This window comes from Meles meles, chromosome 5, assembly GCF_922984935.1.
Source record: "Meles meles chromosome 5, mMelMel3.1 paternal haplotype, whole genome shotgun sequence".
NCBI lineage: Eukaryota > Metazoa > Chordata > Mammalia > Carnivora > Mustelidae > Meles > Meles meles.
The window spans coordinates 68,007,328-68,030,978 of record NC_060070.1 but is presented as its reverse complement, the minus strand read 5'-3'; the positions used below and the strand labels follow the sequence as shown (position 1 = coordinate 68,030,978).

The 23,651-nt window shown below is 33.3% G+C and overlaps 1 protein-coding gene across 2 annotated transcripts in view; it reads right to left on the bottom strand.

The window, feature by feature from the left end:
* HBS1L (HBS1 like translational GTPase) overlaps positions 1 to 23,651 on the bottom strand; it is an 87,429-nt gene that overhangs the window by 49,962 nt on the left and 13,816 nt on the right. Inside the window, exon 5 of one of the 2 annotated variants that reach the window (XM_046004947.1) lies at positions 16,218 to 22,276. The exons of the other annotated variant lie outside the window; for it this stretch is intronic. Coding sequence (XP_045860903.1) covers positions 20,811 to 22,276 — 1,466 coding nt within the window. The 3' untranslated portion in view covers positions 16,218 to 20,810. Of the gene's footprint in view, positions 1 to 16,217; positions 22,277 to 23,651 lie in introns of those variants that run through there. 2 annotated transcript variants of the gene reach the window in all.

The window sequence follows — 23,651 nt, the reverse complement described above, 5'->3', positions numbered from 1 at the left end:
GACTTGAAGTCAAAAACCTTTACTGGATATTCTCATACAGCATATATTGTTTTCTGACTATACTGTAAAATATCAGTATAAAATATGTGCCTTATCTCTCCAACTAACCAATGAGCTCCAGAAGGGTACTTTTTGATGTTTTCCACAACATCCAGTCCAGTGCCTGGTACATACATACTAATCACTCAAATATTTAATAAGATTACATCATTTTATAGATGGAAAAAAGTAATATATTCTCTAAGCCAGTGATTCTCAGTTTGGGAAGAGAAGGTGGATGGAAAGAATAAGACCATCCTTGCCCCTCTTCCTTTGAAAATCCTTGTCACTGGAAGATACTGATGCTGACAAAGTACTGTATCTCTCAGATGTCCTGAGACAGAAAAATAACTGAGAATAACTTACAGGATAAAAATAAATTTATAAATAAAGAAGTGAGGTTCATGTAAGTTAAACAATTTGATCAACCCAGATTAATATTCTTTGCAAATTACAACCACCTACCTCTTGTTGACTGGTTTCAGGTTCATAACTAAAAAGATGTTTGAAGATCTGCCTCAAGTCAGGAAATTAGTTCAGATGACCTTTTAAGGATCCTGCCCTCACAATCCTATTTTTAAAAATAACTAGTTGGCCTATTCAGTGAGAATCTCTCCCCCATATGCATGTAATTAATCTCTAAATAACGCCAACTGTAAAAGTTTTTAACATTTTAACAATTTCAGGCACATCAAATAGAGTACTAGTTATCTAGGAAATAATACTCTAAAAACCAATTAAAAATAACAAAGATGTGTTTGTTTTTTTCCCATGTAAAATTCCCAACTAAACATAAGAAATATTACAAGGGACATGTTCAAAATGTAGGCTTGTTCACGTGATGGCATTAAATAATTTTAAATTTGAAGTATCTATAAAGATGTAAAAACACTAATATAAAACACTAGTTTTTGTTTTAAATTAAAAATGCTTTTCATGATTTTTTAATCAGTGTTTTTCAATTCACTGAATCAAACTGGGATATAAAAATTCATTCTGTATTTAAAAATGTGTGCCCAGACAGATATAAAATGTAAAGAAAGAACAGGATACAAAATTGTATGTATAATAATTATATATAAAAACCTCAGTGGGAGAAAGAATAAATATGCACAGGAAAAAATTTGAAAAAAATATGGCAAAACACAAAACTATTATCTCTGGGTAAGAAACTCATGAGTGACTTTCCCCCTTTTTTCTAATTAAGAATATATTACTTTGATATTGAGAAAAATAGGTGAGTAGATGATTTAAAAAATTTCAGAAAGAGAAAATAATTGTGTAGACTCATAAGGTTAAGATAGAAACATTCAAAATAAACCTGTAACAGACTCTTAATGTAAGATAAATTTACAATTTAAAGTCATTCGGATCAAAACACCATGAGTTTAAAAAACATTTAAGATTACTTAGAAAGAAAAGGGGGTTGGAGTGGTGGGGGGAGTTCCAAGTAAGTATACTTTTGCCATCAATCATTACTGTTCCTAAAAACGTTTCAAATACATCAGCACATATAGGTATACTCACATACAAAAAGAAGATTTTTCAAATTTCAAAGAAACCAGTTAAATTTTCAATGAAAAACAACTACTTCAAATATGAAATCATTTCAGTGAATCTGACTACATATTTAAATTCTAGTTACCAGATGTACATTCAAAAAGTACATTAACTAGGTTACAGAGAATAAACCACTTCCTTCAATATTACAGCTGCACTGTGATTTATTCAATATGAATTATTTTTTCACTTTAAAACTTTTTATATAGAAAAATTTGCCTCATCAAATCCACCATGCAGCATCATCAGCTATCACACAGAAGAAAAAGTTTTACCCCCAAATATTCATTGGGATCAGGTTTCAATATAAATATTGCTGAGCCAGCAATCTTTAAAAACTAAAAAACTTTAGATGAACAGATATCAACCTGTATATTACTTTAGATTATATACTTTCAAGTAGCAGCCACAAAATTTATATTATGTAATGAATTTAAATTACAGTACTTTAAGCATTCCATAGCAATAAAATTCTGGCTACTTCAAGAGTTAAAGAATAAAGACAATACTATACTACTAATAATTTTCCTTTTAAAAAAGCCATTTACATTTTGTTAATAATACTGTGACAAAAATTTTGTTAGACCAGAATTAGGAACAAAGCCTTCTAATTTTACAGAATAAAATGTATATTTCAAATATATATATCAGTGTCCCTAATCATTCTTTCCTAGACTTCTCTCACTCTAAACTTTCCCTGAGAAACCTCATCTATACTCCTATTCCTGGATTATCCACCCATGAGACTCTCCCTAACAAATCTTCCTAATATTTCATATCTTAAATTTAGGTATGAATGTATATTTGAGAAACACCTCAATACAGAATAACTAAATTTAATGAGCTCCTAACTGTGCCAAGACATGCTATAATGGCTTAATATATGACTTCATTCAACATGTTAACTACCCTAAAAATAAGACTATTATCCTAATTTTGCAAATGAGGAACTTGTGACACACAAGGTTAAGAAATTTGCTAAAGACCATAGTTAGTAAGTAGTTCAAATGGAATATAAATCCAAGCAATCTACACAAGTACCTGTGCTCTTCTCCAAATTACTGTGGAAACTAGGAGTGAGAATCAACTTTCAGTTATAAAATCAGTAACACACTAAACATTTGGACAGAGGAAAAGGCACAGAGGAAAAGTCTCATACTACAGATATGAGCTGAAATAAGGAGGAAGTTTACAAGAACCTTGTTGAAAACTTCAAGAAAGAGGTCCAATTTAAAAAGAGGTAAGTAAAAATTAAACTGTTATAATTCAAATTTTAAAGGTATTAAATTTCATTAATATTCTCATTAACTAGGTGTTATTCACACTGTTTTATTTTGAGGACTGTAAAATACACACATACACACACATACCCCGGCCTATATAGGTTTATCTTAATTCTTATTTCTACTTAGTCTTCAATTTCTTTCCTAAATTCTACCTTTGGGATCTTCCAAGAACATGGCCTTAGAGACAGAAGAGGCTACTGCACTGAATAATCCTTAAAAAAAAAAAAAATGAAGTTTTAAAAGCATATACAAAAGGTCAGATACTAACTGCAGACATCATCGTGAATTCTTATGTGGGACCAAGAGTCATTCCCAAATGATTTAAGACCTGAAATTGAATATTACCCGTACCCAGAGATAATTCCCTGATAACAAATATAATGAATTTTAAAGCAATTAGTAAAAGGAATAAGATAAAGGAAACCAACACTGTTTTAAGAGACTACTATATGGCAGAAGCTGGGTTAAATAAATCTTAATACATTTGAAGTAGATAACATTATTGCCATTTTAAGGAGTCTCCGAAAAATCCAGCCACTTTACCAGTCATGCAGATAACGAATGACAGAGCTAGTTTGCAAAACAATACTGATCTAATTTGAGAGCTACTAACCCCTCCTACCATATCACACACAACTGATCACAGCATAAAAGCTGATACGTTGAAAATCTGGAAGAAAATAAAGTTTGACCCTTCTTTACACACCACACAAAAATAAATTTTAGAAGAATTAGAAGTCAAACATTTTTTTAAAATTCATATAATTCGCTCAAAAGAAAATTTAAAATGTTTATAACCTAGAGATTGAGGCGGGGGAGAGGAGGTGTTAAATCCAAGACTGGAACCTGGTAAGTTAACAAGACAGACCCAGTGTCATCAAGTTTTTAAATTTTTATTTAGAAAAAGAGATGATAAAGAAAATAAAGACTGGAAAAATTATTTACAATGCATACAACTAAAAAAAGCTCTCTCGCAGACACTGGCCTTAGCCATGTATTTACAGATATGTCTCCTTAGGCAAGGGAACAAAAACAAAAAGAAAATATTGGAAATATACCAAAGTAACAGTGAAGGAAACCATCAACAAAATGAAAAAGAAACCTACTGAATGGGAGAAGATATCTGCAAACAATGATATCCAATAAGGGGTTAATATCCAAAATAGATAAATAACTCACATAACACCAAAAAACAATCTGATTGCAAACAGGCAGAAGACCTGAATAGAAATTTTTCCAATGAAGACAAACAAATGGCCAACAGCCACATGAAAAGATGCTTAACATCACTCAGGATCAGGGAAGTGTAAATCAAAACCACAATGAAGCATCCCTTCACACCTGTCTGAATGGCTAGTATCCAAAAGACAGGACAAAACAAGTGTTGGCAAAGATATGGAGAAAAGGGAACCCTCGTGCACAACTGTTGGGAATGAAAACTGGTACAACCACTGTGGAGAACAGTAGGTATGGAGGCTCCTCAAAAGATTAAAAATAAAAATACCATATGATACAGTTATTCCACTACTGGGTATTTACTCAAAGAAAACAAACACATTAATTTGAAAAGATGTATGCACCGCAATGTTTACTGCAGCATTATTTACCATAGCCAAGACATGGAAACAACCTAAGTGTCCATCAATCGATGAATGGATAAAGATGTGATACACACATACGCACGCGCACACACCCACACACACACACAGGAATATTATTCAACCATAATAAATGAATGAAATCTTGCTATTTGTAACAACACAGATAGACCTAGAGAAAGTTAAGCTAAGTGAACTAAGTCAAAGGAAAGACAAATATCCCATGATTTCATTTATATGTGGAATCTAAAAAACAAATGAACAAAAAAACCCTCTCAAATACAAAGGTTGCCAGAGGGGAGGTGGGTGAGGAGATAGGGGAAGGAGATTAAGAGGTACAAACTTCCAGTTATAAAATAGTCATGGAGTTGAAAAGTACAGCATAGGGAATAAAATCAATAATAATGTCACATGGTAACAGATGTTGATTACACTTACTGTGGTAAGCACTGAGTAATGTATAGAATTGTTGAATCATTATGTTGTACACTTGAAAGTAATACAACATTATATGTCAATTATATTCAATATTTCTTTAAATTAGTATCTGTATAATATAAAGACTTCAAATTAGTAAGGAAAAGACAACCTAATTAAAAATGGGCAAAGGATATAATTACCAATCCAAAGAAGAAAGTTCGAATGGCAAATGAATATATGAACATACTTGACTTCATTAATGATCATAGAAATGCAAATTAAAATAGCAACGATACATTAATTTCTCACTTGTCAGACTCCCCAAATCAAGAAAAGTGCTAACACCTACTGCTGGAAAAGGGATGAACCACAGTAACTTTCATAAAGAATAGCCACACCTATTTAAAGCAAACAATACACCTTTCAACATAGCACTCCCACTACAGATCTATCTCATAACATCAAAAGCCCTGGCTTGTAAGGATATGGTTTGCAAATGTTCTATAAACAGCGTTCTTCATAGAAACAAAAATTGGGAATAAAATGAATATCCTCCAATACAGTAAATTTTTAATAAACTGTAGCATAGCCACATCATGGAATATTATAAAATCACCAAAAAGAGTAAGTTGGAAATATCCCAGCTAACAACGTATTATAAGGAAAATGAAATTACAGTATTTTAATAAAACACTAATGAAAAAAAAATCCTTGTATTGTTATGTCTATTTTTACATATTATGTGAAAATAAAAAAATATATAGGAGAATCTATACCAGGCTGTTAAAAATGACTAAGTAGAGAGAAGAGCCAAAAGGGGCTTCTATGAAAACATCATGAATGATGAAAAAAAAAGTCTAAAAAAGTTAGCCACTGGAGGGCACTTGATGTAATGAGTACATGTAACTGATGAAACATTGGATTCTACCACTGAAACTAATGATACACTATGTTAATTGATTGATTTTTTTTAAAAAGTTAGAAGTCATTTAAGCACCCCAGTGCATTAGCCTTTAATATAATCACCTTTTAACTGCGCTTGTTCCTTGGTAGTGAAAGAGCACGTCCTTTCTTTGAACGAAGTCAGTCAGCCCTTGGTGAGCATTTTCTATGTGCCATACAGTGTGCCAATAGCACATCATGGACTATTGTACTTAAAATAGAAACTTCTAAGTTAGATATGTTTTCTCAAGAATAAGGGGTATTTTATACAATACCAACCTACGTAACAGCATGCACAATGCAGCACAAATAAAATTTTCAGGAACACATGGGTGACTGTCATCACAGCAAGCCTCCCAAAAATGGCATAAAAAAGTCACCATCTTGGGGCGCCTGGGTGGCTCAGTGGGTTAAAGCCTCTGCCTTCAGCTCGGGTCATGATCTCAGGGTCCTGGGATTGAGCCCCACATCAGGCTCTCTGCTCGGCGGGGAGCCTGCTTCCCCCTCTCTCTCTGCCTGCCTCTCTGCCTACTTGTGATCTCTGTCAAATAAACAAATAAAATATTAAAAAAAAAAAGTCACCATCTTTGACTCTTACCAATTAATGAAAGAAAACTTCAATACAAATATATAATCCATCAGTGAAATACAATTATCCTTTATAAAATATTAGAAATTAAATATAAGTAAATTAGTACAATCTTTCTAAAAGGTAACTTCGCAATATGTAGAAAAGCATTAAAAATGTCCATACCTTTTTAGCTAGCTACTCTATCCAATATTACTCTATAATTATCTTTTTAACAGAATTGAAAAAATATGCAAATGTATAAAATGTTTGCCGAAGCGTTTTTTGTAATAATAAATTGAAAACCTTAAGTTCCTAGAGTAAGTGATTAAATAACAGAACACTATGAAAACCTAAATTTGCTGGCATATAAAAAAAAGTTTGGATGGTTGCTAGGGGCGGGGGGAGGCTGGGAAATGAAGAGCTGTTTTGAGTACAGAGTTTTAGTTTTGCAAGATGAAAAAGTTCTGGAGATTGGCTGAAAATACTATGAATATACTTAACATTACTGAACTATACACTTAAAAATGGTTAACTTAGTTGCATCCATACCTTGCCTATTGTGGATAATGCTGCCGTAAACACGGGATGCATATAAAAAATGGTTAATGTAGTAAATTTTATGTTATGTGTATTTTACCCAATTAAAAATAAAATTGAAAAAATTTTTAAAAAATTTTTACCGTATATGGTACATGATTAAGTTATAATGTGTTTAAAAAGTGATGTGTGGTCCCATTTTTTAAAAAAAAAAAACTAATATTCTCTACATACAGAAACAGGTACACAATGTATAAAAGAGAGAAGGACATTGGTATTAGAAGTACCTTACTAGAAACGTTGGATTCGCCATGTACTAGTTTTGTGGCCTAGAACAAGATGTTTAGTCATTTTTGAGCTTCTGATCCTCCAGGTGTAAAACTAGGATAAAAATAATCCCTACGTGGGGTGCCTGGGTGGCTTAGTTGAGCATCTGCCTTCAGCTCAGTTCATGATCCCAGATCCTGGGATCACGCCCTGGGTCAGGGTCCCTCCTCGGTGGAGAGCCTGCTTTTCCCTCTCCCTCTGCCTCTCCCCCCATCCCCCCACTGTCTCAAAATAAATAAAATCTGAAAAAAAAAAAAAACCCCTCTATATGATTACTGTGACTATTAAAGGAGAAAACAGAGATAAAAAGTAAAATATTCGGCGTATAAGTAATCACTAATATTGTCTACTGTTATTGCTTAAATGCATCAAAATGCTATTAACTCTAAATTCTGGATAATGGGATTAGGTACATGTTTTTTCTTTCATTTCCTCATCTGAATTTTTTAGTTTGCTCAATAAACACTATTATTTATTTAAGCTCTTGCTCTAAAATGGCACCAGGCCTGCAACTACAAAAAAAAATTAAATTTTTCAAGATTTTAAATCAAACAGAATTGTTGCTCAAGAAATGGAAGACCACAAAGTGACTTAAAATTAAACAAGAAAGGGCTTCATTTCTTAGGACTGCTCATTTGCAGGGATTTGGAAATTAATAACATTCTCTATACATGAATGCCTTGTCATTACTGGCAGAAAAGGTACTTGAAAGTAATTTCTGAATACCTCACTGATGGCAAAGATGACTTCTTTAACAAAGCATTTAATTTTATCCTTAAGATACTTACCAATACACACCGAATAAGGTTAAATTCTTAGAAAATAACTTTGTCGTGAGTACTATGTAACCATGAAAAAAAGCAATGGAGTTCAAAAGAACTCATTTTGAGTTACAATTTGCCCCCTAATACTCATTTGAAATTAACTCCAATTATTTATTTTACTTGGGCCTCAGTTTCTTCCACCTACCCCCAGATTCTCCTGAACGAGAATACTGGAGCTACTATAAAGCTCCACCGAAAAGTCTGTGACCTAGATCTATGTCTCCAATGGCTACCACATGGTTTTCTCATAAAAAATGAATATGGAAATTAAATACTAAAATGAATTTTGTTGTTTGCTTCCATTCTACTCCTTGCTCAAGTACTTAGCAATGCTTATGTACATACATTAAACACTCAAAAACATACTAAAAGAACTGCTTAGGAATCAAATATGAAAGTATACACCTGTAATCAGATTATAATTTCTATGGTTGGAAAAAAAAAGTAATTAAGCCTAAGAGAAAACTCTGTATTTAGCATTCATGCAATTCTTATAAGGTACTGGCTCTATCAAGAAGATGATAAACTGTTTTGAGAATCTAAAACAAATTATTTTTAAATTAAGCAATTAGGGTTTTAAGTTTTTCCAGTGTAGGTGTACATACAAAGAGAATCTTAAGACCTATCTGAAAACACTCTGAACCAGATGAGTTTCTTCAGTGAAATAAACCACTTCCTTTCAAAAGCCCACATAATTTTAAAGCAGAAAGCCAATTAATTCTGAAGTTTTCTATGCAAATATAAAATTCTTCTAATTGCTTGAATAAAGTTACTTAGTGATAAGCTAGTGAAAAAAATTTTTCAAAGAAAAAGATATTGAAAGGGACATCAAAAATACTGTAGTTTAAATTAAATATGCCTATTTTAAATTCCTTACAACAAAGGATTAAAGTAAAATGAAATACATATTTTAAGCACATTACTGAAAGTTCATATAAAGTGTTCATAACATCTCATTATTTAAAGCTTCCTTTGTAATACAAACTTTTCAAATTAAAACTGGAATTTGTTTTCAGGACAAAGATAAAAATCTCACAAAATGCTCTACCCAAGAGGAAAGAGGGGCTGCATCTCCTAAAAATCTAATGTCACTTTCTCTTTCATTTAGTCAGGTAATGCTGAAAAGACAAATACAGCACAATAAAGAAGCCGAAAAAAATGATCCTGTTGCAGATGCGTTTACAATTCTGCTTTTATCTTTTTTTTAATTCCTTGTACCTTCTTTCGTGAATAACCTACCATTAAGACTCAAGGACATGAAAGTACAGTTATAAATAATATTTTACATTCAAATAGGAGAATACAGATATACTATATAAAGACTGTTTAATAGAGTATTAACACTATAAAACTAGCAAAGCGATGCTAGAAAATACAACTTCACTATGTAAAATTAGACTTTCTTTTCCAAATGAAGGGAAAATGAGATGAAACGCAAAGGGAAAAGAAAATGAGTAGATTTCTAAACAGTATGGGCAAGCCAATGTTACTTAAGACAAGCCTTACCAAAAACAGTAGTTCAACTATAAAGTACACTATTGAAATAGATTTCTTCAAAGCCTCCAACACTTTTAAACAATCAGTTCTTTGAATGATCTAATTAATTTAAATAATTATTGCCTACTTTATTTGTAAGGCAATGGAAATATCAATTTTAAGAACTGTAAAAACCATTAAATTTAAATTACATATGAATCCTTTTACCAGATTTGCAGACAGCTATTTTTCTCAATGCTTACTTTTTTTAAGGCCAATGATTTTTCTAAAAAATAAAAAATAAATAAAATAAACTTAATGTTAGAAAAAGCCTGAACAGCCATCAAAGAGTTTAACCTCATCTTACATAATAATATCCATTGTGAGGAAAACTATTTTTCTTCCAAGTCAGGTTGGCTAATTATACACTTTTGAAGATAAATATTAAAATTTTTCTGCCAAGAACTTTCCTTTTAAACAATACTATATGTATCTCAATTTGGATGCCTTTGTTTAAAAAAAAAAAAAAGAGTCTGTGTTACTCAGTTTTGGAGAGTGTTTTCTCCCTTGGCAGATTTAAGGTAGCAAGGAAAACACCAGAAAACTTAAAGATATACCCAGGATTTTACTGCCTAAATATATGCTCTTTTAGCAGTCCACTCATATTAATGTGTAACAAAATTAGATAATAACCCATCTGAAGGTCATTTATATTTGCTACTGGTAATTTTTCATATTACATATGTTAATAAAATGAACTAAAATGTTAGCCGAATTAAGGAGACACATTGACATTTAATGCATTATTTAGACATCAGAGTTCTAATTCATTACACCATAATAAAAGGCCAATTTTCACACAAGTATTAAGTTCTTGTTCCAAAATCCTAAAAAGTACAAAGACATTAAAAAATTCTCTACATGAGAAATAGATTTCCTTCTATGCTGCTCAGTAGTACATCATGATCAAATCAGGCTGATATGGTTAGTGGAATCATACCTAAGCATTGGTACAAAGTCTGCCTTATTCATGAGTCTCTCCAATCAGTCTAGTTTAATAGCTGAAAAGGCAGTGTTTAATCTGATCAACTGCTTTAAGGAAAAAAAAATGTCTAGTTTCTATCCCATTTTCTACACACACACACATACACACGCACACATACGCGCGCGCGCACACATACGCGCGCGCGCACACATACGGCGGGGGCGGGGCGCGGGTAGGGAAGGTGGAGAGAGAAAGAGAACACTAAGGATAAAAGAGAAGATGATAAAAACATAAGGAGAAAAAGTTGGAAAGCAAGCCTGCAGAATTCAGAAATATAGAGGGAAAAAACACTAGAGAAATAAAAGCCACACTAAAAGCAGCACAATCAGACTAGCTAGCAACATACAACACTAGAAAACAGGACAGCAATGTCCCTCCACAAAAGAAAGAGGGACCCAAAACCATTATTTATCAATTTGCCATGCAAACACAGGCCACAGAATCACTTTCAAATATTCAAAAATTTGGGAAACATTTCACACATATATATTTTACAAGGTGATCTGTCAAACCATATGTCAAAGTCAAATGATACAAATAGAAGCCTAATTATGAGAAATGTATTTTAAAATAACTATGTTCGTTTGAAACTAAGGAAGTCTTGAATACAGAATAAAATTAAAATTTTATTTTAATAAAATTAACAAAAAGAGAGAAGGGGGCAGGTATGAGAAAGTGTAACTTTGCTGAGCTCAACTTTTAAATCCAGGACTCCTTAAATAACTGTTTAAAGTTAATAATTCAGTTAGTAGAAATTAAACATATTATAAAAGGCATAAATAAGAACTTAAAATATCAACAAAAATTATGAGAAATAGAGTGGAGATGAAGTATAAATTAATTTCTTCATCTTTCATAATGAGATCAACAGGTACCTTAAAAAAATTTAAAAATTAGGGACGCCGGGGTGGCTCAGTTGGCTAGGCAACTGCCTTCGGCTCAGGGCATAATCCCACAGTCCTGGGATCGAGTCCCACATTGGGCTCCCAGCTCCATGGGGAGTCTGCTTCTCCCTCTGACCTCTCCTCTCATGCTCTCTCACTCTGCCTCTCTCTCTCTCTCTCTCAAATAAATAAAATCTTGAAGAAAAAAAGATTTAAAAAATTTAAAAATTAAAGTATGTTGCCATGTTACAAAGACAGTACAAATCTCTAAGTTATCAAAGAGTACATACCAAGTCAAAACACAGACCACATATCACAGAAAGCATTATATCTATCCTATCACTCTCATAAATGAGAAAACTCATCTATTAAAACAGTCTCTGGCAAACACAATTACACACATCTACAGGAGGAACAACTAAACCAAAGTAATCCAAAACACTGAAAGCAAAAGGATGAACAAATACAACTTAGAGAAAACAGCAATCATGACAGTAAGCAAACTGAATTTAAGTCAAAAGCATAAAACAAATCATAGAGGAACTTTATATTAATGAAAACGTCAAATCCAGACAGATCATGTTCAAAAGGCATAGGGTAAAAACTGTAAGTAGTAAGATGAAATAAAATGCAAGGGTCTTACTATGTTTTAACTTACCTCTCTCAGCTGATAAGCACCAATTAAGGAAACAGAATTTAACAAAGAATACTGAACCCTGTAACAATTTAAAAGTAACTAACAAGGAGCACCTGGGTGGCTCAGTCAGTTAGGCACCCATCTGCCTTTGGCTCAGGTCATGATCCCAGGGTCCTGGGATGGAGCCCTGCGTAGGCTCCCTGGTCAATGGGGAGTCTGCTTCTCCCCCTTTCTCTGCCTTTGCCCCTCCCTGCCACCTGTGTGCTCTCTCTCAAATAATCTTTTAAAAATAAATAAATAAATAGTAACCCAAAAAAGTAACTAATAGAAATGTATCATATTTTGTATTCTTCAGACAGAATTCATACTCTTGACAAGTGCTTATGAAACCATTCTAAAACTACATTGGGCCTCAAAGAAAAACCTCAATATACTTCAATAAGTAAAGGACAGAGAGCACATTCTCTGGTAACAGTACAATAAAAGCAGTAACCACAGCAACAATAATAACAAAACTCCCACCAACAACCTGGAAATTGTAAAATTCTTTCAGGTTCTTGGCTTAAAAAGGAAATCAAAATCAAAAATCAAAATTGTGAATTATCCAGAAAATAAAGTAACTCCAGAAGAACCCAGAAAATAACAATAATCCTAAAAGAATCCATGAGCCACAGCAAATGCAGTATCCATAGGAAAAATATAATTTCAGAGAACTAAGAAAATAAGACAGAATGTGAACAATGCATATCTACTACAAGGTAGTGGGGAAGAATAAGGAAAGGGTGGAGCTAGGACTCCGATCAAACGATTTATTTCTTAACAACAGGGAGAGATTTGAAACTAAATGATGGGTCCATGAGTGACTGCTAAATTATTTTCTGAATTTTTCTGTTTGCAATTTCATAAATAAAAATTAACCTCTAAGGGTAAAGAATTAAAAATGCATCTGAGTCAAATGTTCCACTCACAAAGGAAGGGAAAAAAAATGGAAAACAGATTTGGTAATGAACAGATGAACTCACAAACTAATGAAAAAATATCAGTAGAGCTAATTATTAATCCAGGAGCCAATCCTCAGGGAATAAAACAAAGGTAATTAAAAAAAAAAAGAGAGAGAGAGAGAGAAATGGGCAGAGGGGAGGAGTAAAGTAGAGAGGAGAAAACCATATTTAAAATAAGAATGGAGACAGGGTTGCCTAGATGGCTCAGTTGGAAGAGCAAGCAACTCTTGATCTCGGGGACCTAATTTTGAGCCCCATGTGAGGTGTAGAGATTACTTAAATAAACTACCAAAAATAATTAAATAAGAATGGAGATTTAATTGCATATAAGAATCAAAAAAAAAAAAAAAACAGACAATGTTTGCTATAATGCTAAACAAATACATTTGTGAACCATGAAGATGGTTTTCTAAGAAAAACAAAACATTCAAACTGACCCCAGAATATTGAGAAAGATAAATCCTATGATGAAAGGAGTAACTTCAATGCTCTTTAATCAGGGATACAGGTGCCTGAGTGGCTCGGTCATTAAGCATCTGCCTTCACCTTGTGTCAAGATCCCAGCTTAATGGGATCAAGCCCCACCCTGGGCTCCTGCCCAGTCTCCCTCTCTCACGCCCCCTGCTTGTGTTCCCTCTCTCACTGTGCCTCTCTCTGTCAAATAAATAAATAAAATCTTTAAACAATAAATAAATAAAATAATCTCTATTTTAAAAAAATAATTACTGGGGCACCTGGGTGGCTCAGTGGGTTAAAGCCTCTGCCTTCAGCTCAGGTCATGATCCCAGGGTCCTGGGATGGAGCCCCACATCTGCCTCTCTGCTCCGTGGGGAGCCTGCTTCCTCCTCTCTCTCTGCCTGCCTCTCTGCCTAGTTGTGATTTCTCTCTGTCAAATAAATAAAATATTAAAAAAATTAAAAGAAAAATAATAATTACTTAAGGATAAAGAAAAACTCTAAATTCTCTATAAAAATATCACAAAGAGAAACCAAAACCCAAACACATACATATATACATACATACACATAACTGCAAATTAAATTTATGAATAGATGGAATAATCTTGAATAAAATATTAGCAAAAAAAAATCCATCATATTAAAAGAACAATTTACCATGAGCAACCAGGGCTGTTCCAATATTACAGGTCCACTAGAAAATCTACAAAATAAAGTTTAACGTTTAATAATGTAATATCAAGGGGCACCTGGGTGGCTCAGTGGGTTAAAGCCTCTGCCTTCGGCTCAGGTCATGATCCCAGGGTCCTGGGATCGGGCCCCGCATCGGGCTCTCTGCACAGCAGGGAACCTGCTTCCCTTCCTCTCTCTCTGGCTGCCTCTCTGCCTACCTGTGATCTTTGTCTGTCAAATAAATAAATAAAATCTTTAAAAAAAAATGTAATCTCAAAAGCCTCTTGCCATCTATAAAAACAAGTATATTTTCTCCACAAAGCTTCTGATATCATTAAACATCTAAATTAACAATTTTTTTCAGAAAAGTTGACAAGCTGTTTCCAAGTGAGATAATCAAGTGGGATAACTCACGGAAACTATGAAAAAGGAAAGAAGAAACAAGAGAGCCTATAAAACATAATCAAAATTATACAATAACTGTTACAGTAATTAAAAATCTGGTATTGGCGGGGCGCCTGGGTGGCTCAGTGGGTTAAGCCTCTGCCTTCTGCTCAGGTCATGCTCTCCGGGTCCTGGGATCCAGCCCCACATCAGGCTCTCTGCTCAGCATGGAGCCTGCATCCTCCTCTCTCTCTGCCTGCCTCTCTGCCCACTTGTCATCTCTCTCTCTGTCAAATAAATAAATTAAAAAATTTTTTTTAAAAATCTGGTATTGGCATAATACGAGCCAAAGAAATTCAACAGTAGAGTCCCAAATTAGATAGAGAAGAACTTAGTGCATGCCAAAGATGGCAGTTCAAATAAAGTTAAGAAAGAAAAGGGATATGTAATTCAAGAAAAGGTACCATTACAAATCCAGCTATTCAGAAGACAAAAGATGCTGGTGAAGAAACTGGATTCCTATCTTACTCCCTAATGGCAGCTGGATCAAAGACTCAAAGGTGTTTAAAAAAAAAAAAAAAAAGAAAGAAAGGAAAAAAGACAACTCTGGCAAAGGTCAAATATATTAGAAAAAATGAATAATCTTTTAAAAAATTATCTTGTAGTGGAACAGAATTTTCAAACAAAAACCTTTAAGAGAAAGATCGACGCATTTGGACGTATTAAAATTAAAATTCTGTCTTATAAAAATGACAAGCTGGGAATCCGAAAAAGTTTTTTCCATGCATATACCATTTAAATACATGTATGTGTATGCATGTGTGTATACAATACATACATACACTGTATGTATACACACACACACACAAAGAATCATTATGAAAGATAACAAGCAGAAAAATGGGCAAAGATTAAGAACAGACAGTTCCCAGAAGAAATATAAATGTATCTAATATACAATAAAGCAGTTACCTTAACTCTATTTAAGACATATAAATAAATGAAAAAATATTTTCTAATTATCAGGTTGGTGTAATACCAAAAAGAGTAATAATATCTGTGAGAATCTGAAAAGAAACACTGACAAACTTGTGAGAAGAAAATCGGAAAAACCTCTGTTAAAGACAATTACGCAGTATCAATCAAAAATTTAAAGTCTATATTTTTTGGCTTAGAAATTCAATTTCTAAAAATGTAGGATGTTCATTCTGGAGTCATAGCAAAAGCAACTGAAAATACTTAAAAATGAGTATCAACAAGGGCTATTTACAACCCTATTATGGAATTCTACACAGCTTCTGAAAAGAATGAGATTGATCTCTACATAAATGGTAAGGAATGATAGGTAAATGCTTTGGTAAATGATACAGAATATACAAGTGTCATGTATCTTTCCATTTGTCTAAATATGTATATGTAGGTACACATATGTGATATGCAATAAATTTCTAGAGGAATAATACAAAAGAAGCAATTTGTTTACAGATTTATTTATAACTTCCTGTAGGGAACAAGAATGTGGGACTGTATTAAGGACCACACTCACTTTCTACTTAAACCCATTCCTACATCTATGAGCCAGACATATTCTAAGCTGAGGAGACAGCGGCAAACACATAAAATCCCTGTACCCATAGCAACTGCATGGGGGGCATGGGGATTGGTAAGGAGACAGATAAGAAAACAATAACTGTGTACACACACACAATGCCAGATGATGTAAGTGCCATGAGGAACAATAAAGCAGGGTCACAAGGGAAAGGGACTATATGCACCAGGGAGGGAGACTGTAATTTTACATGGAATGGTAATAAAAGGAATATAGTGAACTAGGATGCATTTGAAGGTTCCCCTACACCAGGATTGGGAGTAAAGTCATATATAGACTACAACCTGAAGGATGGTCGACCAGGGTGAGTAATGGGGGCGACAGTAGGGGCAAAACACTATAAAGAAGCAGAAAAAACTCAGGTGGTTTGTTCTGGGGTGGGTTGGGGAGAGGGGCACACATGAGCAGAACCTAGCTCCTAAAAGGTCTTATAAAATAATTTAAAACATTTATACAGAGGATAGAAAGAGCTAAATTTGGAAAAGTTACTCTGGCTGTAATGTGTCAAGTGTTTTGGGCAAAATAAACCGAGAAGAAACCAGATAAATGTTTCAGTAATTCTGCCCCAAACTAATGGCCTTTAAAAGGTAAAGTAGCAATAAGGATGGAGACTAGTGGGTCAAAACATGTACAGTCCATCCTTATTACTCACAGTTTCCATATCTGCAAATTTACCTATTCACTGAAATTTATTATTAACCCCAAAAATCACTATGTGCAGCAGGCATTTTTGCAATCATGCCCACAGAAGTGCAGAGAAGCAAAAAATTTGAACCCCCCAACATGCAGTCCCAGCTGAAGTCAAAAGGTGATAGATACTCTGCCTTCTTGTTCCAGCTCTCACACCATAAACAAATACCCTTTTTATGACCTATCTAGTGTTACATTTTTCACATTACAATTTTAGTTGGTAATTTTGCTGTTTAAAATGGTCCCCCCTTTAGCATGGTATGTTAAGTCTTCCAAGGTAAACATTTATAAAATTCTACCTTTTGGAAAGCAAGAATTCTAAGTGACAAATATCTTAGAAGAAATTCTTTACAACCAGATAGTTTTGTGTGTGTGGTTTTTTTTTAATTTGTTTATAGGAACATAAAAGCAGGTACCTTCAGCATAAATTATTAAAATCCCATTCTGAAGGATCAAGTTTATCTAAAAAATCCCTATGGATAAACTATGATATTTTCTTATTTAAGAGAATCCCGGAATTATAATTTATTTCAATGTAGCTTTTACAAAAATGTATATATACATTCAAAATGACAATCTTTTACACCCTAAAAATTAAAAATATAATGTACAACTGCATACATCGAGTCTTATATAATTTTAGAAGAAAACTAAGTAAAGAAATTACTATCAACACTTCCCTGTCTGGTCAACATTTTCTTTTTTGTTTATATAAGTAACAAAAAGTAATTTTTAGGCTACTACAAAAGTGACTCCATAACCAAACATATACTTGAAGGAACACAAAACAAAAAAACCTGTTGATACATAGTTCTTCCTCAATGTGTAACTGTGTACTTATTTATTTGTAATGGTCCACATATAAATTCAGGGTCAATTTAAAAAGTAAATAATCACATAAGAACTCATTCCTTTTCTCTTAACTGTGTTTATCTTAACAGTGCTCCCTTTTACATACAAAGAAAAGCACTGTACTAGTTTTATCTCTAGTGTGACAATCAGTTGGACGACCTGCCACTTGAATACTAAACATTGAAATATAACACACTGGGAATATTTATTACTACTTATATGATAAGAAAAAAGGGTAAAAGAAAAGTTCAAGAGGGGAGGATTCAAAGCCAAAGAGATTAGAATGCGAGTTATTAAACTGGAAGCAGGAAAAAAGTAAACAAAAAAAGAAAGAAAAGTTAAGCAAAATGTCATGTACACAAGTGAAACCCTAGTTCTTGGCAATTAATGGAAAAGAAGAACCATAACCAAAAAAGCCAACTGAAGACTTTAGAATGCAAGAGGACAAAACATCCATGAACCATTTAAATCATTTAGATCATTTAAAGACAAAAAAAAGTGAGCAAAAATAGTAATTTTAAATATCTTTTGTATTTTATGTCACTTAGAATATAATTACAGTATCACTTACATTCCTAAAGAAAAATGCTCTTGATCATAATGCAAATAAAAATGGCTTTGCATCACAAAACTGATATTGGAATTAGAAAATAATCCAAAACTCTTAGCATACCTGAGCTACCAAGACAGCAGTCAGTCAAAAACCAGCAGTTGGTGCAGAATATGCACTTAGTGCAAGCAATCATCATCACTGGGAATGTATCCATAAAGAGGCACTGGTCTCTTTATCAATGGCCAAAGGCCAAAGGTAGAAGGGGCAAGGGACCTTCTCGGTTCCACTCGCTGATCTCAGAAACTGTGACACATCCCTCGTCAATAAGGCCATATCATGTATGTGCCTCATGGACCAGTAGGCATGACAAGGGCAACAGGGAGACCTATCGTTATGCAACAAAGTTTTTCCCCCTAAATAATCTTACAAGTGGTAGTTACAATCCTAATCAGTCAACAAAAGGAGACCTAGTTCACTCTACAAGATCTACTATATGGCTTAAAAGTATTGTATTTCCGCTTGAAAATCTGTTATAAAAGAAGGTAAAATAATAGTACCACTGTTCAATTTCACTATGGGTTAAGTAAGTATTTGTGGGTTCATGTGCAAAGTGGACCACTTGCATAACACTTAATCTATCTGGAATTACTGTCAGTTCCAAACAGACTCATCGCGTACAATTCAATTCTAAGTGGGAGACTGCCCATACATAAATCTAGTTGAGGAGTCATATACTAATTTTGCAAAATTAGTAAAATGTTTCATCAAGGTTTAAGGCTAGGAAAACAAAATCAGCAGTTGGGATAATTCAAACTTTAAAATCAACCATAAACAAAATGTGATTTATATGATCTCCTAAGCATCAGTATGATGTGCACTGAAATATACAGTTAAAAACAAAACTGAAGACATTATGAAAAAAAGTGGTCAAGAACAATGAAGACATAATTCTGGCTTAAGTTTTCCCACCAAAACACTGGATATAAAAACATCATACACAGCTAAAAATATTGGAATGTCATTCTGAAAATAAACTGAAACAAGAAATACAAAAAAAAAAAAAAAAAATTATCAAAAGCATAGTGAAGTAGCTGCCAGAGAAAAATATTTCTTTACTGGGAAAAGGCCAGCTATTTCATTTTCATTAAGAAATAACATTCTAGATACTATTTTTTCCTGCAAGAAATATTAATAATACAGTATCAGCATCCTCTTATGTAAAAAACTATAATTCCTAATTCAAATTTTCCTTAGTATTCCTGATTCCTAGAAACTACGAAGTATAAATTCACATTGGCCTTAGCATTAGTAACGCTTCTCATGCTACTGATTTCTTCCCCTAAGGCAGTGGTTCTTAAGTAAAAGTAACACATCAAAATCACCCAGGGACTATTTTGAAGATACACATTCGCAAATGCCAACCCTCAGAGACTGACCACCATGTCTAGAGTGAAGCTACAGTATCTGTGTTTTGAAAAAACTCCCCCAGCAATTCTGATGGTTCACTAAGGACCACTGCTTTAAGGGATGAATTACATACTTGTTCTAGCAACTAGAAGAGCTCTTACTGGTCTACCATTGCTGTACATTGCTGTAACTTTGTCACTGCAGTACACACAGCTCTCAGAATCAAAAAGGAAAATTCCACATTTCATTACTTACAGTAAAAAAAAAAAAAAAAGCAAGAGATCTGATAAAACTATCTACTCAAACAACATGCAACCATACTTGAAAACACTTCCTACCTACTTATTTTAGAGTGTGCATTTAGGACAAATGGTTTTGAAAATGTATAAAAATAATTTAGTATTAATCCAACTTCAGTACGTACATGGTCCTTTAAAGGTTTTTCATTTCATTACCATCAAAAATGTATTTCAACAACCTCCACAGTATTCTGAAGTCAGGAATTTTAAAATTTTCTAACAGAAAAATTCTAAGTATTCACCTACAGAAAAATAATGAATGGGAATGATATCACTAGTATTTTAAAATATAATTACGTCTCACCTATGCTATGCCACGTATCATAAGAAAAATCTTCATCACTAAACTCAATAATCCCAAGTGGCATTTTTGTTTAAGAATGAAGCACAAAAATACTTTATAAAAGAAAATGTCTCATTGTAAAAACTTATAAAGTTAAATGCTTCAAACAAAAATATCTGAGAGGTTTGATTTCACAATATCAAGTTTCCATATGCACTTTGTAAACATACCCATTTTACGCTATCAACTTAAATAAAGCCAGTTATCACTTAAAAGAAGATATAGTTTAAAAAAATTTTTTCAGTGCAAAAACACATATCAACTAAAACTATCAACTGACTTAAGACAATTTTAATGTAAAAATCATAACTTGAATCCCATAATATCAAGTAATTCTATAAAGACTTTAAATCAAAACAAAAGCTCTTCAACAGTTAGCAAGTTTTCCTTTTGTTACTATTCTCTAGTGAAAGCTTTCTTTTGATTAGCTTTTACAATGTCATCAGGAGATGCGGATTTGAAGTCAAATGGTGTTATTGCTATAAGAGGACTTGTTTCTTTGTCCTTTACGTCTTGAACTTGTCTACTATAAAGAAAAGTCTTATATAGGTCAAGGGTGCGTCGCTTGCAGCTTTTCAGTGGGTAACGAAGACACAGTGTTGAAGCAAAAGCTGAAGGTCTAGCAGCAAGGGCCTTGGTCCAAGAGAGAGAAAAAGGTGGTTTCCTAGTCAAAGAGACTTTATTGGTTTTCTTATTAGCCTTAGCAGAATTGAAACGTTTCCCTAACTTTGAACTTAAAACTTTTGTTTCTGATGTTGGAGTAAGTGATTGGTCTACTGCATGTTTTGGAACAAGATGAGGGGTTTTTATAAGGACACTAAGATCAATATTTGAATCTATTCCAGGTGACCTCATTTCAGATAAATAGAGCTTAGAAGGCTCCTTCTTAATCTGAGTGTTGTCTATATCAATTGTTTCTGCAATCAAATCAGAAAGTGACAAATTCTCAAGATCTCTTGTAGGAGAAGATTTACAAAATGCCAAAGATGACAGGGATCCTGTTAATTCTGATATTCCAGTCGAAGATGGATACCGATTTGCTAGCTGTAACAGGGGAAAGGATCCCAAACTTAGATCTGTGAAACTGGCAGATGACTGGTTACAAAGATCAGATAAAGGAAAGCACTGGCTCGGTTTGTTTTCTTTGTGTTCCTGTTCAGCTAGGGATGGACTTTCACACTGGGAAAACTGCAAATTGTCATTTTTTAAAATGTTACTCTTGGTACTTTGTTCAACTGAAGAAACACTTCCAACTTTAGTCATTTTAGCAGCATTTACATTATCATGAGCTGTAGCTTCCAATATGCTAGTTAAGAGCGAAGAATTACTTAAACTTCCTACGCTGTTTTGTACTAGAATGCTTTGCAAATCAGGTAGTGAACTATTCTGAGTACATAAAGAGTTATTACATGTTATGTCCTTTGTCATTAAGGATTTTAAATCTGGTATTTCTTTGAATGAAGAATCATCTTTGGAAACACATTCAGATTCATGAGGTCTTAACATATCAGCACCTAGATTCTTTGAAAACAGACCTTCCAGACTGCCTGTGTTTGATAATCTGACTGATGGTTGACTTTTACAAGAATCTCTTGGCATATCATCAATTAGGTCAGCTAGTGACAGCTCTTTTGTTAACTTACATGATTCTAGTTTCTTTTCACTTTTAGGTCTGTCAAGTTTCTTTTTTTTGTGGAGTAAATAGTGACTTGGTATAACTGAGGAATTAGGATATAATCCAGATTTTCCTACTGGGACAGAAAAATCAAAGGGTTTGCTACTATAATCCAAGTGGTTTGCAGACTGAGAACAAGAGCTTTGAATATTATCAGCTGAAACTTCAGAGGAAGATAATAAGACTCCTTACCTTACAAAAGCCATTAATTTTCAGATGAATAGGTTGACATATGCAGAAGGCAGTCACAGCAACCAAAAGGAAACATGAAATGAGGCATTTAATTACTAAATGTTTCTTTTGATTATAACATGAATAAAGTGATCAAACATTTGATCATTATTTAATAAAAGTGAACACTCTAAAAAAAACAATAATAAAGGAATTTTACCTTCCTTTAACCATCTTAAAGTGACCTTCTCACTTTGCTCACTGATATATACAAATACAAGTATCAAGTTAGTCAATATTCTAATTTTCACAAATTTTATAATGTGAGGTTTTAACATACTAAAATTATCATCAGAACTGTCAAATTCAAAACATCTAAAAGACCAATGAAAGGAACTTATTTAGTTCATCTTCTCCTATATTCTTAATGTATTAAAAACAAGCAAACAAATAACATTCTGTAATTTCTGGAATAAACTATTAATAAAGATAAAATACTATCGACTCATTTTCATTTGGTCAGTTACAGGTACCTCCCCATCAAAATTCTTTTAAAATTTAAACAAAAAATAAAAAAACACCCTTATTTCATGTTAAGAGACTGCATACAACTTTGTTATGGTGAAAATCTAGTCCTCAGGATATAGGAAATATCAAGCCAGTTAATAAATCACCATGCTCCTACTGACAGACACCATACCAATTATTATAAAGATACCTCAGTTCCCTTCTTATGCCAATTAAATTCAAAAACTAACCCCAAATTCTATAAACTTAAAATAAAAGATCAGGCTTTGAAATGCAAAAACAGTATAATTATGGTACTTAGGACATTTAAATAAAATACATTTACAAATGCTATAAACATAAGGGCATTTTTGTAATTAATTGTCTGGCTATTAATTTCCATCTCCTGAGCCATGAGAGTTTAAAAAAAAAAAGTTAAAAACTCTCTAAGCTACTGACAAGAAGCAACAAGTGTCTTGTTTTTATCTGATTTTATTCCCCCTATATTCTTCTAGTTTTAAAAAAAGCAGGGAAATAATCAAAAAACAATCTTTAGGGGCACCTGGGTGGCTCAGTGGGTTAAAGCCTCTGCCTTCGGCTCAGGTCATGATCCCAGGGTTCTGGGATCCAGCCTGGCATTGGGCTCTCTGCTCAGCAGAGAGCCTGCTTCCTCCTGTCTCTCTCTCTGCCTGCCTCTCTGCCTACTTGTGATCTCTCTGTCAAATAAATAAATAAAATCTTTAAAGAAAAAAAAAAACAATCTTTAACAAAGAAAGAAAACACAGCACTCAGTTTAAAAAATTCACAAATGGGGAAATCAATTGATGATCATCAGGATTACTGTAACATGCACAATTTTCTGCCCATTTTTCTAAACAGCTAAA